The 15787-nt window shown below is 32.4% G+C and overlaps 1 protein-coding gene across 1 annotated transcript in view; it reads left to right on the forward strand.

Moving 5' to 3' along the window:
- Window positions 1-11866, forward strand: part of LOC106476239 (amyloid protein-binding protein 2-like) — a gene marked incomplete at its 5' end in the record, with an annotated part of 14089 nt that extends 2223 nt beyond the window's left edge. The window contains 7 exons of the mRNA XM_013936905.2: window positions 397-464; window positions 1125-1230; window positions 3946-4070; window positions 5617-5702; window positions 7690-7880; window positions 9080-9245; window positions 11293-11866. Coding sequence (XP_013792359.1) covers window positions 397-464; window positions 1125-1230; window positions 3946-4070; window positions 5617-5702; window positions 7690-7880; window positions 9080-9245; window positions 11293-11531 — 981 coding nt within the window. The remainder of the gene's footprint in view (window positions 1-396; window positions 465-1124; window positions 1231-3945; window positions 4071-5616; window positions 5703-7689; window positions 7881-9079; window positions 9246-11292) is intronic.
- Window positions 11867-15787: the final 3921 nt, after the last annotated feature.

The raw sequence follows: 15787 nt of genomic DNA on the forward strand, positions 1-15787 counted from the left end.
TTTATTTGTTTAATTATCGTTATATTTAGCAACTGTACTTTGAAAAGGTTTATACTTTTATTTCAGATTATTAAAATAGCGTATGGAAAGAAGTTGGGGGGGGTGGGGTCTTACCAACCTATGAGCATGATAACACTGGTAATATATAAAGGCTACTAACTGTAACACTGATTAATATATGATCCCCACAATTTTTCTGCAAGTACTTGCTGTGTCCACATGTTTTTCCTTTGTTGGATTGAACTTAGTGTACATGTTAAATCTATGATAAAAATAATCACGACTGTGAGAAACACTTAATTTTTGATAGTTATTTGAAAATTTTTAAGGTGTGATTAATATTGTAGAGTAGTATACATTCCAAAAATATTCTAGCTTCTATTCTTTTTTTTATAGACTTGTGTTGTCAAAAGAGAGTTTAGAAAAGCAGAATTCCTAATCAAACAAGCATTACATACAGCCAGGTAAGTACAAGTAGTAATTTGTGTTAGAAGAATAGAAAAATTCATGTGTTTTTAGTATACAAATTTAAAAATGAAGTATATTTTTTGATTTGAAATTAGGATAAATTAGTCTGTTGATATTGTTAAATGTCTTCCAACGATGGGATAAATCTCCTTTTTTGTAGTTTGTAGCGTAAGTTACAGCTTGTCATAAGTGTAATTTTTTGTGTGTCACTGAGGAACAAAGCAGGAAGATCTATACCGAAGTTTCCGTTATGTGTTTAGAAAACTATTTATGTTGATTACCTTAAAATTATAATCATCAGTATCTAATTTATGAATTTTTATTAATGGATGTTTTTCTCTCCCTATTTGAAACTCACATCTTTTTATAGCTGCTGTTATAAGAATGATATTTATAAAACCTTAATTTCAAAGTTATTTCAATAACTTTTAGTGAATGACTGGGTAACTTGATGGAAGGAAGCTTGTTTTAGAAATGTTGGCATTGTTCAAGGATGTTATCTGTTTTGTTTATCTATTTACCCTCGCATTAAGGAAAGTGAAATGATACCACTTTACTTATCCAATAAGAATTGAGTGATTGGGAATAGTTTTAGGAATTTCGTTTCTTGTATGAGAAGTTTTAGTTTCTTGCATGCACATTTCTTTTTTTTGTAGGATAAATTTTGACCCAAAGCATCCTAAGTTTGGGGACACTCTGCTAGACTATGGTTTCTACTTGCTAAATGTGGACTCTATTAATAAGTCGGTCATAGTGTACCAGGTAAGGTAAACCTCTACAGTTGTAGGTCGTAACTTTGTTTGTAATGTTGTTGTTTTTTTTCCACATTCAGTATGTTTTGCCATTGATCCAACATAAATGTGGACTCTATTAATAAGTCAGTCATAGTGTACCAGGTAAGGTAAACCTCTACAGTCGTAGGTCGTAACTTTGTTTGTAATGTTGTTTTTTTTTCCACATTCAGTATGTTTTGCCATTGATCCAACATAAATGTGGTTTAAAATCCTCTCTCTCTCTCATCACTCTTGATTTTCTTTCCTTCTTAGCATTTTTTCATTCAGTTTACTTCTCAAAATGCTGGAATCTTTGGTAATAAGAATGAAGTTGCAATCTTCATCCCTACAACCAAAAACTTCATCATATTAAAAGTGCATCGATTGAAAAAATGTTGAAGAACAAAATAGTCCGTGGATTCACAAATTATGTCCAGAACTGAATGTTAGTCAGCTTCGATGTCATCTTTACTCCTGGCTCCAACCAGTTTATTTTAACAAGACCAACGTGACCAGGTCAACTCCATTTTGACAACGATGCTCTTATTTTATCTCACAGTTATTAGACTTGATGGTTTTGTGTCAGTTTTACTCATGACATATTGTACATATGTCTAACTTCACGATGGTATACCCTAATTACTTCAGTATAAAGTGTACCAGCTATGTTAAACTCTACAGTTGTAGCTCACAGTGTACTAGGGAAGGTGTAGCCCGTAGTGTACTAGGGATGGTGTAGTACTAGGATAGGTGTAGTTTATAGAGTACTAAGGAAGGTGCAGCTTGTAGTGTACTAGGGAAGGTGTAGCTCGTAGTGTACTAGGGGAAGGTGTAGCTCATGTGGTACTAGGAATGGTGTAGCTTATACAGTACTAAGGAATGTGTAACTCATAGTGTACTAAGGAATGTGTAGCTCGTAGTGTACTAGTTAAGGTGTAGCTCGTAGTGTACTAGGGAAGGTGTAGCTCATGTGGTACTAGGAATGGTGTAGCTTATACAGTACTAAGGAATGTGTAACTCATAGTGTACTAAGGAATGTGTAGCTCGTAGTGTACTAGTTAAGGTGTAGCTCGTAGTGTACTAGGGAAGGTGTAGCTCATGTGGTACTAAGGAAGGTGTAGGTCAAAGAGTACTAGGGAATGTGTAGCTTGCAGTGTACTAGGGAAGGTGTAGCTCATGTAGTACTAGGATAGGTGTAGTTCATAGAGTACTAAGGAATGTGTAGCTTGTAGTGTACTAGGGAAGGTGTAGCTTGTAGTGTACTAGGGAAGGTGTAGCTTGTAGTGTACTAGGGAAGGTGTAGCTCGTAGTGTACTAGGGAAGGTGTAGCTCATGTGGTACTAAGGAAGGTGTAGGTCATGGTACTAGGGAAGGTGTAGCTTATAGTGTACTAGGGAAGGTGAAGCTTATAGTCTAAAGGCTAAGGTGTTCTTCTGTATTTCTAGCTTCTAACATATCTAAGGTAAATTTTCACTAGCTGCTTAAACTGTCTTGATATTTTATTTTTTTCTTAATGCTGAAAAAAGAAAAGATCAAACAAAGTTACTTTTAATAATTCAAGCACATTTAGAGTTTTTGTCTCTTGGGAAACTTAGAAAATGTAATTTTACATAACATTCTTAATTAACATAACTTTGTTCCTTATGATTTGATAGATAGAAAACACTAGAAGAATGTTAGGGTTGTTTGTGGGGTACACTAGAATGGTGTGGTTAAGCCTAAAGGTCATGATACTTGGTATTATTCCCACATATTGGATGCAAGAAATTATTAAGTTTTGGAAGCTGCATTTCTTTAAGTTTAGTCAAGACATTGTACAGTTACTTGACTGATAACGTGTGTGGAAACTAATTAGTGGAAACTACTTACATATTGTTACGACAGCGGAAGTCACGTGACGCTGGTAGCACGTAATGAGTATCTCGAACGTTCCTGAAGGCTCGAGCGTTTGCTAGACTCACGCTTTTATAGTATATAAGCCGGCAAATAAAGTGATGGCAAGAATTGAATTGTAGACAGAGAGATATAGAGACAGATAATCGAGTTAAGCCGTAAGTAAAGTGCGTGAATTGTTGTGAATTCTAGCGTGTGTTTAAGTTAAAGTGACTGTGGAAATTAAGTGTATTGCAAAGTTGTATTGAGAAAGAATAAACTAGTTTTATTTAAGAAAAGACTTGTATCGCTGAAGTTTTTCGGAAAGAATTTATACGGGAAACTAACCAAGGACCGGAGACGTAACAATATATCAGAAGTAAAAATTTACCTGGTAAAGAACATAGCTAATTTAATGTATCATTCTTATTTATTATAAAATCCTCTATTAACTGGGTTTTGATATCCGTGGCTGGAACAGCACAGATAGCCCACTGTGTAGCTTTGTGTTTAATAAGAAAAAAAAATGATTATCTGTTAGATAACCTTGCTTTTGTCCATTATCCTCAAAAGTGAAGAAACAAAAACAAGAACAGTTGTATAACTTCATGTTATACTGTGCTGATGAGAAACAACAGTAACCAAGTTAAGATAAAGTAGTTTTATTACGGTCTGTTTTATTCAAACTGTTATTTAATTTCATATCTAAGCATTTGATGTACTTGGAGTATCAACATTCACTGTTTCATAATTGATAAGAAATTGCTAAACCTCTATAGATGAGAAGAGAAACTATTTAATTTGTATTACACTGAGATATGTTATGTTTCAGAAAGCACTGGATGTATGGCAAACAGCTTTTGGTGGCTATAACTTACATGTGGCCATAGTACATGAAGACCTGGCGTATGCTTCGTACGTGCATGAATATAGTTCAGGGAATTTCAAAGTTGCAAGGTAAATTCAAGATTTATTATTAAAGAATTACAAGAAGTTAATGATCTAGCCCAGAATTTTTCATATGTAGTACTTCAATTAGTTTTATCTTGTCTGGTCATTATGCTTGTTAAATTTTAATTAGTTGAACATGTTATCTTGGTTTAGAATCAACAAGCATCTTCAGAGCATCACTATCAATTCCAACATGACTCAAATACAGTTTAGCTAAGCCTAATACTAAGCCTATACAGCTACTAAGCCTACATAGCTACTAAGACTACATAGCTACTAAGCCTGATAAACTATAGTGGAATTCTGTGGCATTTATATTGTAATTTATGATTTCTTGTTATTTCAAAATACATATATAAAACCCAAACAAATTATTTTGTTTTACATCCTCCATGTGCAAAATTTGACAAGGCTTAGCAAATTATGGCAAAAAGCAAACGAGTACAAAGTTTGTAACTAGAAGAGATAGCTGTTTTCCACAGTTCTTTATTTACTGTTCTGTGTTTTAAGAAAAATAACTGAAATTCAAGAACTTATTTATAAATAGTAGTAATCTATATACAAATATAATGTATTATAACTGAAATGTGATGGAATTTTACAAAATACTGGTCCACTAGAACAAAGGGAAAACATGTCACTTTGTAAAGGTCAGTTTTATATTATTGAATACTGTAACATGAGTGCATGTGCACCATGTCATTCAACTTCTGTAATGTTAGTCCGACACTGCTGGAAGGTCAATAAAATTAAAATAATGAATATATGTATATATATAGATGTATAATGATATGAGATTTAAACTATTTAGACTAAACATTTGTGGTTTGGTGTTATAATTTGTATTCATTCTAGAACTAAAAAAACATAACTTATATCTATTTACTAATTTTAAAATCGACCAAACCCGTACAGAGATACAATAGTGAAAACAACAGATAAAATATACATTTTTTTTTTCTAAAAAAAAAATTTGACAATTATCTGGAGATTATAGAGATTTGTTTGGGAAATTTGACAATTTTTGTCGCATAAAAGTATTTTTAATCTTAAAATCAAAATTACTTTGCATATTGGATAGTCAACATTCGAAAATAAAAATGCATGAGCAAATAATTAGTTTCAAAAATGTTAAACTTAATTACAAAATTGGATACTTTGTGTACGAACGCCTTGTAACGTTTACTGACAATCTGTAAAATTTCATGAAGATGCGTTTACATTTTAAAAAGTTACAACGGTTTATGGTTACTTTGGGGGTTACGGGCTGGGTAGAATCGACCCGCCCATAGTAGAAGGGTTGATAAAAAAGGGTTAAAAAGCTTATATTCATTTATTCACCTTATGTACTGTAACATCTTTTGATTCACATCATATTGTTTTGTTTAAATTGAAAATAAAAAAGAACAAAATTTGAAGTTTGTATTTCTTTAATCTCGTTATATATACACGTGATGCTGCTTTTAATTTAAAAACTTGCTTATAACTTTTGATTGTTGTACATGTTTTATGATTTTATAGATGTATAAGTAAATATTTTCACTGATTTCAGAGACCATGCGGAAAAAGCCATGGATATTATGCACCATCTGTTACCTCAAGATCATCTTCTTTTGGCATCTTCAAAAAGAGTGAAAGGTAACGGAAATAGTTTTGAAGAATACAGCTTTTTCTTTCTCCTGTCAGCTATATCACCCCAAAAAACATCATCACATACGTCTATCCAGATGTAATTCTTGTTCCTCTACCTTCTCCGGTGCTGTTCTTCTATTTCCAGTTGCTTGTCCAATATTATTGTAGAATTATGCTTTTATAAGATGAAACCTGATGATTATATTAAGATCTAATTGAGTGGCCATGGTTCTCTTATATACAATAAATGGAGAACGTGACCCAAAATGCTGATATATTTTAAATTTGCTGTGAACATTTATGGTTGTTATTACCGACTCGGCTCTTTCTAAATAAACTTTGCGTTTAAGGTCAGATCATGAACTGAAAAACTATGAGGAAGGAAGGTAAAAAAACAAGAAACACTTTTTGTCCCTAAACCTAATTTTAATGACATAAAATAACAAAAACAACAAAGTCACGTCACTGGTGTTTATGAAATATAGTATGAAAGTTTTCAGCCTCAAATATGATCTCGGATCACATGGAAAACCTGAAAAGATACTTGCATCACTGTAGAGTAAACAGAGTGTTGTCAGCGGTAATTTATGGTTTCCTGGGAAAGTTACAACACAAAGCTCTGGCTGAGAACAATAAGAAACCTCTGGAAGTTTTTAAAAGATTTTGGAAAAATTTGGGAATTTTATAGATATTTTTAGATGTAATTTTTTTTTACTGAAATATTTTTATGTTAAATTATTCCTTTCTGAAAGATATACAAATTTTATTCTTTGACAAGAAATCACATAAGACTACATAAGTTTTAATATTGAGTAATGTAGGCATTGCTAAAAATTTAGATGACTGAAACCCTACAATAAATAAAACAGCTTATTGTTTATTACAAAGGAGCTATATTTATTGGATATAAATTGATATCAACCAAGAACATTGTTAGAAAAAATATTATTATGTAGGTTGACAAAGGTAAATATTGATGACATTCTGAAAAGGTCACTGATAAATCCGTCAGTTTTTGCCATTGTTTTTTACAATTTATAGCCAAAAACGGTAACTACTTCAATTGGCAAAATAAGATATCAAAAGAAATATGTTAATGAACATCTTATTGGTTTGTGTGCCTAATCTTGTCTGTCTGCCAAATCCACTGGCGAGCGAGGCATGTTATTATGCGTGGCAGTGAAAGCCGCAAGGAAGCTGTCAAGCTGATGTCGCTGGACTCACCCAGAGGACTTGTCCCGAGTGCTTGCGTATGCATGGCTTAGATGCTGTGCCCCCGCCTGTATGTGCTCCACCATTTCCGTATTCATGGCGTGTTAGATCTCACTTTTGTCCCCATTTTCTTGTAATAATAATTCATGATTGTGTGGCAGCTAAGCATCGGTAGAATTATTGATGTACTGCTGTCTATGATGATGAACATCAATCAGATGGAACTTTTAAGATAAACAGTAAAAAAAAAAACTTATCTTTTAAGATGAAAGGAAGTTTTTAAAACTTGATGTTATATAGTAAGTTTATTATAAGTTTCATGCAGTTGTGATATTCTGACAAAGAACAAAGAAGAGATATTGCTGACAATGCCCCCTCCAGTCCAGAAGAATAGTTACAGTTGCTCTGAGTGTTAATTCTATTAGGGTAAAAGTGAGAACCAACATGGATATCACAAGTTACTGGTTTCTGGATTTCTATGTGATGAAATTTTAAAGTTGTTGTTTTTTTAAACCTACACGCACGTCTCTGACGTAAACATAAAATATATTTAAGATGGCCTTGATACTGTTTTTACTGATAAGAGAAAATTCCCTTATTAAGATTGTTTAACATTTTTTTCAGCTTCATGTGAAAGGATGATAATATTTATTCCTTTAAAGGATAACGTATGTCTGGTTAAAATATTAAAGCTTAGATTATCGAACAATTTGATATGAGTATTGTACGTAAACACTGGAGGTGTGATTACGTATTAGTTACATTCAGATATTTTTATTAGCTTTGATACTTGAAGAGATAGCTATTGATAACCAAGACAAAGCTATAGAACACAAGCTTCTTCTGGAAGCCCAGGAATTGCATCTCTCTGCTCTCCGCCTCGCCCAGCAAGCATTTGGAGAAATGAATGTACAAACAGCAAAGCATTATGGGAATTTAGGAAGATTGTATCAATCTATGAAAAAGTTTAATGTAAGTATAAAAAAAAATGTTTTCTTTTCTTTTTAAATTTCTGATTTGTTTGTGTTTCTTCACTTCTGATTGTCTTTATGGTGTTGAAAATTAATGGAATAAATTTGGCTTCAGAAGAGACTTCCTCAGGTCACAGACACTTACATACAAACGTACTTACATAAACATATACAATACAAAAGGGTTGAAAGGAAGTACGACTCCAGAACAAATCCTGGAGAAATCGATTTCCTCCCCAACAATAAATACAAACCACAACAAGAATGGGTTAGGCCTGTTGGGATACGATGGTCTGGATAGGTTGGTTCAAAGAGCATTACTGCTTCCACTGGACCCTGTGCCGAGTGAAAAAATAACATTACATTTCTGATTCATCTAATGTCATGTTACTTTTGGGCCACCCTGTACGATGGTAATCAACTCTATTCACACCTCATCACATTTACTACAGAACTTCTACAAGAAAAACTAATGGACCATAAAACTGATAACAGTTAAACCTGCTGGACCAATAAAGTAATTAGATATACATGTATGTCTTCTAGTGTTAAACCTACTGGAATGGTAAAGTAATTAGATATATGTCTTCAAGTGTTAAACCTACTGGACCAATAAAGTAATTAGATATATATCTTCTAGTGTTAAACCTACTGAATCAATAAAGTAATTAGATATATGTCTTCTAGTGTTAAACCTACTGGACTGATAAAGTAATTAGATATATGTCTTCTAGTGTTAAACCTACTGAACTGATAAAGTAATTAGATATATGTCTTCTAGTGTTAAACCTACTGGACTGATAAAGTAATTAGATATATGTCTTCTAGTGTTAAACCTACTGGACTGGTAAAGTAATTAGATATATGTCTTCTAGTGTTAAACCTACTGGACTGATAAAGTAATTAGATAACATATATCTAATTACTTTAGTCCAGTAGGTTTAACACTAGAAGAATAAAGTAATTAGATAAACCTCTTATCTACGACTGAGACACTTGAAACTGACAACTGAGACACTTGAACCTGACGCATGGAACAAAAACATACACATGATTTTTTTTCCCAATCTTTTTGTTTTAGAGTAATTAATTAAAGTAATTTTTTTATTTAATTTTTTAGTTCATCACCTGTTGATAACAAATAGATATATTTTGAGGCTGGTATTTTGTTGTAATTATGAGTATGAAAACTTTCTGCAGGATGCTGAAGAAATGCATCTAAAAGCTATCCACATAAAGAAAGAATTGTTGGGCCCTGACGACTATGAGGTTGCCCTTTCTGTCGGCCACCTGGCTTCCCTGTATAATTACGACATGGAACTCTTTGAAAGAGCTGAAGAGCTGTACTTACGATCAATAGAAATAGGTTAGTAAGCTTTATAACAAGATATTTATCTGTTATAAACCAAAATGTTGTCTTTGTAAACATTAAAGTATGTGTCTATATACGCAAGATAAGATATATCTTAACAAGATGTTAAGATATTGACGACTGTGTGCTATAACTTTAAAAAAATCTTTATAAAAGTAGCTACATCAGAATGGTCAAGGTTTCTGTCTAAAATGTGATAAATAAAACTCTAAGGCAATATACAAACAATAGGGCAGACCGCTAGCTCATATGGTGATGTAATCTTAAAAACTTTAAAGCTTGAAATCTACAAATTTTAAAAAGTTTCTCTTTTGTGACTGATTGATCAGAAGAATGGAGATGGCTTCATAAGAGGTCGGTTTTAGTATCGCATCTGACTATTTCATTATTTGGTATTTTACGTGGAGCTATTCTGTACACTGGTACATCTTACAGACTTTGGGTGTGGATAAAATCTTGAGGTCGTATTACTTGACACTGATTATAAACAATAAGTCGCTTTCTATTTGTATCCCACAGTCAACATGTCTGTGGTCAACATGTCTGCAGTTTTACTACTAATTAGAAACCTTTCTATTAATTCTTGCACTTTTTATACCAGTAACTCCCTCCCAATTAGGTTTTTGTAATAATAATAATAACTTATTCATCAATTTCATGTTGTCGTAAGTGAAAACTAACTGCCATACATATATTTTATGACTGAGAAGTGGTTGTTTTTATCTTTATGACTATATTTTACTGTGAAAGTACAAATATATATATATATATATATGTATATATATATATATATTCCAGCAAGTTCAAGATATTTCTAATACCAGAAGTGCCTACATGTATTTATTTGTATCAAAACCTTTGTTTATCTGCATTTTAAAGCTAGAAGAAAATTATTTCAATGACTTGATGTGAAATTTTAATGCACCTGAACTTGAAAAATTTTTACTTGTTGGAAGGGTTTTAATCGTATGGGAGTAAAAGTAACCTGAGTAACTTTCTGGAGTTAAAATTTCACATCTTTTGACTACTTAAAGTCTAGTGTAATAGTTGCTAGTAGTAACTCAATAACGTGGACAGGGGTAGATTATTTTTCACTATTATGTGTGTTATTATTTATTTATAGTGTGCTCTACATAATAAGATTCAGCGTCTGTATGTCACGCAACTCCTCCTAAACCACCGACTTCTAAATGCTACCAAACAAATTATCTCGGTCCCGAGATTTGCACAAAGGTAAAATTTTTCACCCCACCCCTTCGGAGAACTTGTCGATTTCCTGAAAACTTCTCTTAAGTTGCTGGACTCACCAAGTTCTAAGTGGTGCGAAATGAATCATCTCAGCTTAGAGATTTGCACAAAGGTAAAACTTTTCACCCCACCTTTTGGAGAACTTGTCGATTTCCTGAAAACTTCTCCTAAATTGCTGGACTCACCAAGTTCTAAGTGGTGCGAAATGAATCATCTCAGCCTAGACATTTGCACAAAGTTAAAACTTTTCACCAAACTCCTTAAGTAACCAAAGTATTTTGTGGAAACACTTTTATTCCCCAAAAGCAGACTCCAAAGTTGACATGGATTTACATTAAAGCATATAAATAAGTAGGCCTATTAATCACTGTTCGTAACTTGGTTAAAGAAATTAAACTTGCATTATAGCGGCAATGATCATTAAACTGATAAAGCAGTGGCATTCAGTTGAGATGTTATTATGTTTCTTTTTACCGGAAACCCATAGTATAGGGGTCGGTAAAGAAAGATTTGTAAAACAAAATAAATTTATTATTGTAATGTTACGTCACACAGCCTACCAGGATGTATATCGTGTTGTTTTAGTTCTTGCCAGATTATTTGTATATTTTTTCAGAATATAAATGCATGTGTAATAAAACACATGCTACACACATAGTTCCTCTCATATCTACATAAAGTGTGATATTATTATTTAAATAACCGTTGGTTCAAATATTGTCACGATTCAGATTTTTTTTACGATTAAGAGAGATTTCTGTTTAAATTCTGACTGTTTTTCGTAATATTTTAGGGGTAAAACTGTTTGGAGAAGGATACAGTGGATTGGAATATGACTACCGTGGTTTGTTACGGGTTTACACCTTTCTCGGTGAGCCTCAGAAGTACATGAACTACCAGCAGATTTTACAGAGGTGGAACGAGATACGTAATCGAAGCACGGAGAGGGAGAAGCACCAGTGTCCATTGTCACTCCAGATGGAGTTAGTTCCTCCAGAAAACCTGTTTCCGATGCTCCACAGTTTAGAGTGATGGAGTCGGTTTGCTTTGTAAAGATATAGTCTTGAATGCAAAAAGCATTTTTTTTATCACTCACAGCTTTGGAAATGTTTTACAAGGTGTTCAACATTGAGCAGGGATAATTTAATTTTGCACTCTGATGATGATAAGTTTGGAAATACTATGCATTTATTGAATTTCTTACAAATATGGTGTCACCAGTACACACACAAAATCTGAGCAGTAGTGGATTACTGATTTGGTACTGCTTATCAGTTCCTTATAATATCACTAGTAAACATAGAAGCTGAACAGTAGTAGATTACTGATTTGGTACTGCTTATCAGTTCCTTATAATATCACTAGTACACATAGAAGCTGAACACTGATAAGTCTATTTAGGACTGCTTATCAGTTCCCCCGTACTATTACCAGTACATACAGAAACTGAATAGTGGTGGATTACTGACTTGATACTGCCTAGCAGTTCCTTATAATATCACTAGTAAACATAGAACCTGAACAGTGATAAATCTATTTGGGACTGCTTATCAGTTCCCCCATACTATTACCAGTACATACAGAAACTGAATAGTGGTGGATTACTGACTTGATACTGCCTAGCAGTTCCTTATAATATCACTAGTAAACATAGAACCTGAACAGTAGTGGATTACTGACTTGATACTGCCTAGCAGTTCCTTATAATATATCCAGTTCGTACCAAAACTGAACAGAGGTGGATTACGAATTTGGTTCTGCTTATCAGTTCTTTATAATTTTGGCTGGATATTCTTTATTACATTGTACAAAAACAGTTATCTTGTATACATTTTGTTTGGTTAAGAAACATTGCACAAAGATCATACAAATGTTCGTGTGTATAATTAAATTTTCTGCACAAAGATCATACAAATGTTCGTGTGTATAATTAAGTTTTCTGGTTAGTAATTACTTTTCTTCTTGGATTGTATGCGGTAATATAAAAAAAAACGATACATCACAGATGTGACATCAGAGATGTTGGATTTTTATCTTTCATTTAAACTTAAAATCTGTGTCTCAATTGTAAATTGGTTTTTAACATTATGCTGTTCTCCCCAAGTGGCTAAGCGGTAAGACCTATAACTGTAAAAACTGGGTTTCGATACACGTGGCAGGCACAGCACAGATAGCCCATTGAGTGGCTTTGTGCTTAAATAAGAAAGAAACAAATTTATTAATTGTATGAATAAAGAATAAATATCGGGAGTCGTCCGTCAATAACAGTTTGTCATTTTTTCAAACAACACCAAAAATTAACAAATATTAAGTGTTTCAATACAGTTTGTTTTGTAAATAAAAGCAAACCTGTTATAAAAGTTTATTTATTTAACATCTTATGAAAAAATGTTGTATTTATAGATTATCACATTGTCAGAGTATTTATGTAACAAAATTGTTTTACCAAATATTTACATAAAATACTAATCCTATAAGAAGCAGTTCTAAAAAATTACTACCTATTTTTTTTTCTCTCTCGTATCCCAGAATTACAATGTGCGTGTGTGTATATATCATTAGGACTATCAGTCTAAAAGCAACTTAGAATACTATACTGATGAAATAGTTTAATTTTGCTCAGATTTATTTCTTTAAGGCCTTATTTTGATTATATTTTTTTGTGGTAACTTTGCAATGCTACACTGATTTTTGAATGTTTACTGTATATACTAATATAGCCATAGGCATTTGTAGTTTTATACATATGTATATATACAGTATTACTTCTCACACACACATATATATAGTTCAAAAAAAAAAAAGTTCATATATTATGTATCCATGCACTCTAGAACGAGTGCCTGTTCATCCATTGCGGCTTGTACACCTCAACACTTCCATGAACGTGAGTGCTCTATTCACGTGGTTGTGAAATAATGCTAAAGTGTGTAATTAACAACTGTTATAATCATAATAACAATGTATGTACAGTGTCATCAGATACTGTCAGTGTTAAACCACAAAGAAGACCATTAGAAAGTACAGTATTTCAGATTTTAAAGTGAAACTTTAAACATTTGTTACAGATAATTCTATTGTTACATTTATTAAATTTAATGTTTGTCTGTGTGCATGTACCAAATACATTTATTTGAAGCTCTGTATCATATTTAAAAGTAAATAGGAGTGATTTAGAAACACATGTAGCTATGGACTCTTTTTTCTCTGTCTCTTTTTTTTTTGGGGGGGGTAGTTGATAATTATGTACATAGCTTAATCTGGGCTATTTTTATAAGCCATTTAGTGTAATTATTAATGGTTTTAATTATTTGATTCCACAGGGTTGTTGATAAAAAATAAAATTATAATTTTTAAGTGACCTTGTTTAATACAATGTCACAAAATCAGAACTGATTGTCGCAAAAGACACTGGAAGAAGACTCATATTTTTGAACAAGAGTATGCCTCTTTCAGTTGTATCGCTGCATGTCCACAGACATGCAATGGTTAGTTATGAAATGAGCTTTACAGATCTGTCATGTACATAACTGTTTAGCCACAATGTTTTGCATTATTTTCCATGCTGTTCTTCCAGTGTTTTCTTTCTATTTATCCTTTAGTGGATCCTAATCTTGATTTAAAAGTTATTATTCGTAAAGTTTAATCATAAAGAAAGCACATGAAAAGAGAGAAAACTTAGCAGAGTTTGTGGAATTTGTAATGTTATAACGTCAGTACATCGGCACACACACAGTGGTAAGTAGGTAAACTACAAACACAAACTATCGACTGATTGTCATCAGCACAAACAACAGTAAGTAGGTAAACTACAAACACAAACTATCGACATTGTCATCAGTACACACAGTGGTAAGTAGGTAAACTACAAACACAAACTATCGACTGATTGTCATCAGCACACACACAGTGGTAAGTAGGTAAACTACAAACTATCGACTGATTGTCATCAGCATGTAGAATAGTGTATCTAATTTTAAACAACTACGTGTAGAATCTACTGATCTATAAATCTTTACTCTGAGTTCTTCCAAAAATTATTTCTCCAAATGTAAAATGTCATAAAAAAACAAATAATAAGGACGAAGGAGCTAAACTTTGCATTGTTGTTTGCTTCAGACACAATTAACTATAAAAAAAAAGGTGGGAACCTGAGCAAAAAAAAAAACAACTCCTTGTACAAAAATTTAAAGCTAAATTGTTCTACACAGAAAACACTAGGTTTTGTGATTTATAAACTTTACCATAATTAGAGTTGACAGTTCAATATATTTTGATTAAAATAGTTCCAAAGTGTAAAAACACTTTCAGTTTTATTGTGAAAAACGTTTAGTCTAGATGATACCTAGTACACAACTATAACAACCACATTTTTTTTTAAAGTTTCAAGTTCTCTTAGAAATATGTAGATCTTTTGAGAGTTACACAAGTAAACATTGAGCTTACTCTTTGTAAGATAGTAGCTGTTCATGCTATTAGGGTTTATAATCATGTTAAAAGCCTGAAGTTTAGTAACATTTACAAATTTGAAATTTTTGGGATTTTCGTCTGATCTCTAAAACTGATAGAATTAAAACTTGAACATCATATAAACTATTTTTTTCTACAGAATTTTGGTTTCTTTTATTGAAAGACCACTATTTATGCTGTTTTCTAAACATAATAGTGTGAACTTGCACCATTATCTCACAGGATAAGTACTGACAAAACATTGAACACATCTGGTAAGCATAAATTCCTCGTAACCGTACCTCAGAATTTTATTTTCTAATTTTCTGCTAATACCTTAAGGTTCAAGCAGTTCCTATTTACTTAGAAATACGACGAGCAATATCTTATTTATTAAAGGAAAGGTGATAGATTAAAACAAACTGCAGGACCGACTTCGTCAATTTATATTTTCGAACATAGTTCTTCAACTTTGGCTGATATATACACTGACTTGTATAACATGAATTCTCACCACATTCATTTTAAAACCCATTTATTTACAAATTTAGTCCTATTCTTTTCGTTACCTCAGTTAAAACTTGTTGACTTTTGGTGCTGTTTCTATACATTATTCACTCTTGCGAGATCTTTATTGGTTTGTTACATTCATGTACCACACGTTTCTTAACGCTGGAAAATGTTGCACGTTTTCGTAAACGAGTTTGAAGCCACTTAGTGATGAATTTCGTATATAAAATAAAATTTAGGACATTAGTATTTTTAAACAATATTTTAAGTCTGACATATAGATATTCAAACCGTACGTTCAGGTTTAATGAAACATCTTAATTCAATGT

This window comes from Limulus polyphemus, unplaced genomic scaffold, assembly GCF_000517525.1.
Source record: "Limulus polyphemus unplaced genomic scaffold, Limulus_polyphemus-2.1.2 Scaffold10108, whole genome shotgun sequence".
Classification (NCBI taxonomy): domain Eukaryota; kingdom Metazoa; phylum Arthropoda; class Merostomata; order Xiphosura; family Limulidae; genus Limulus; species Limulus polyphemus.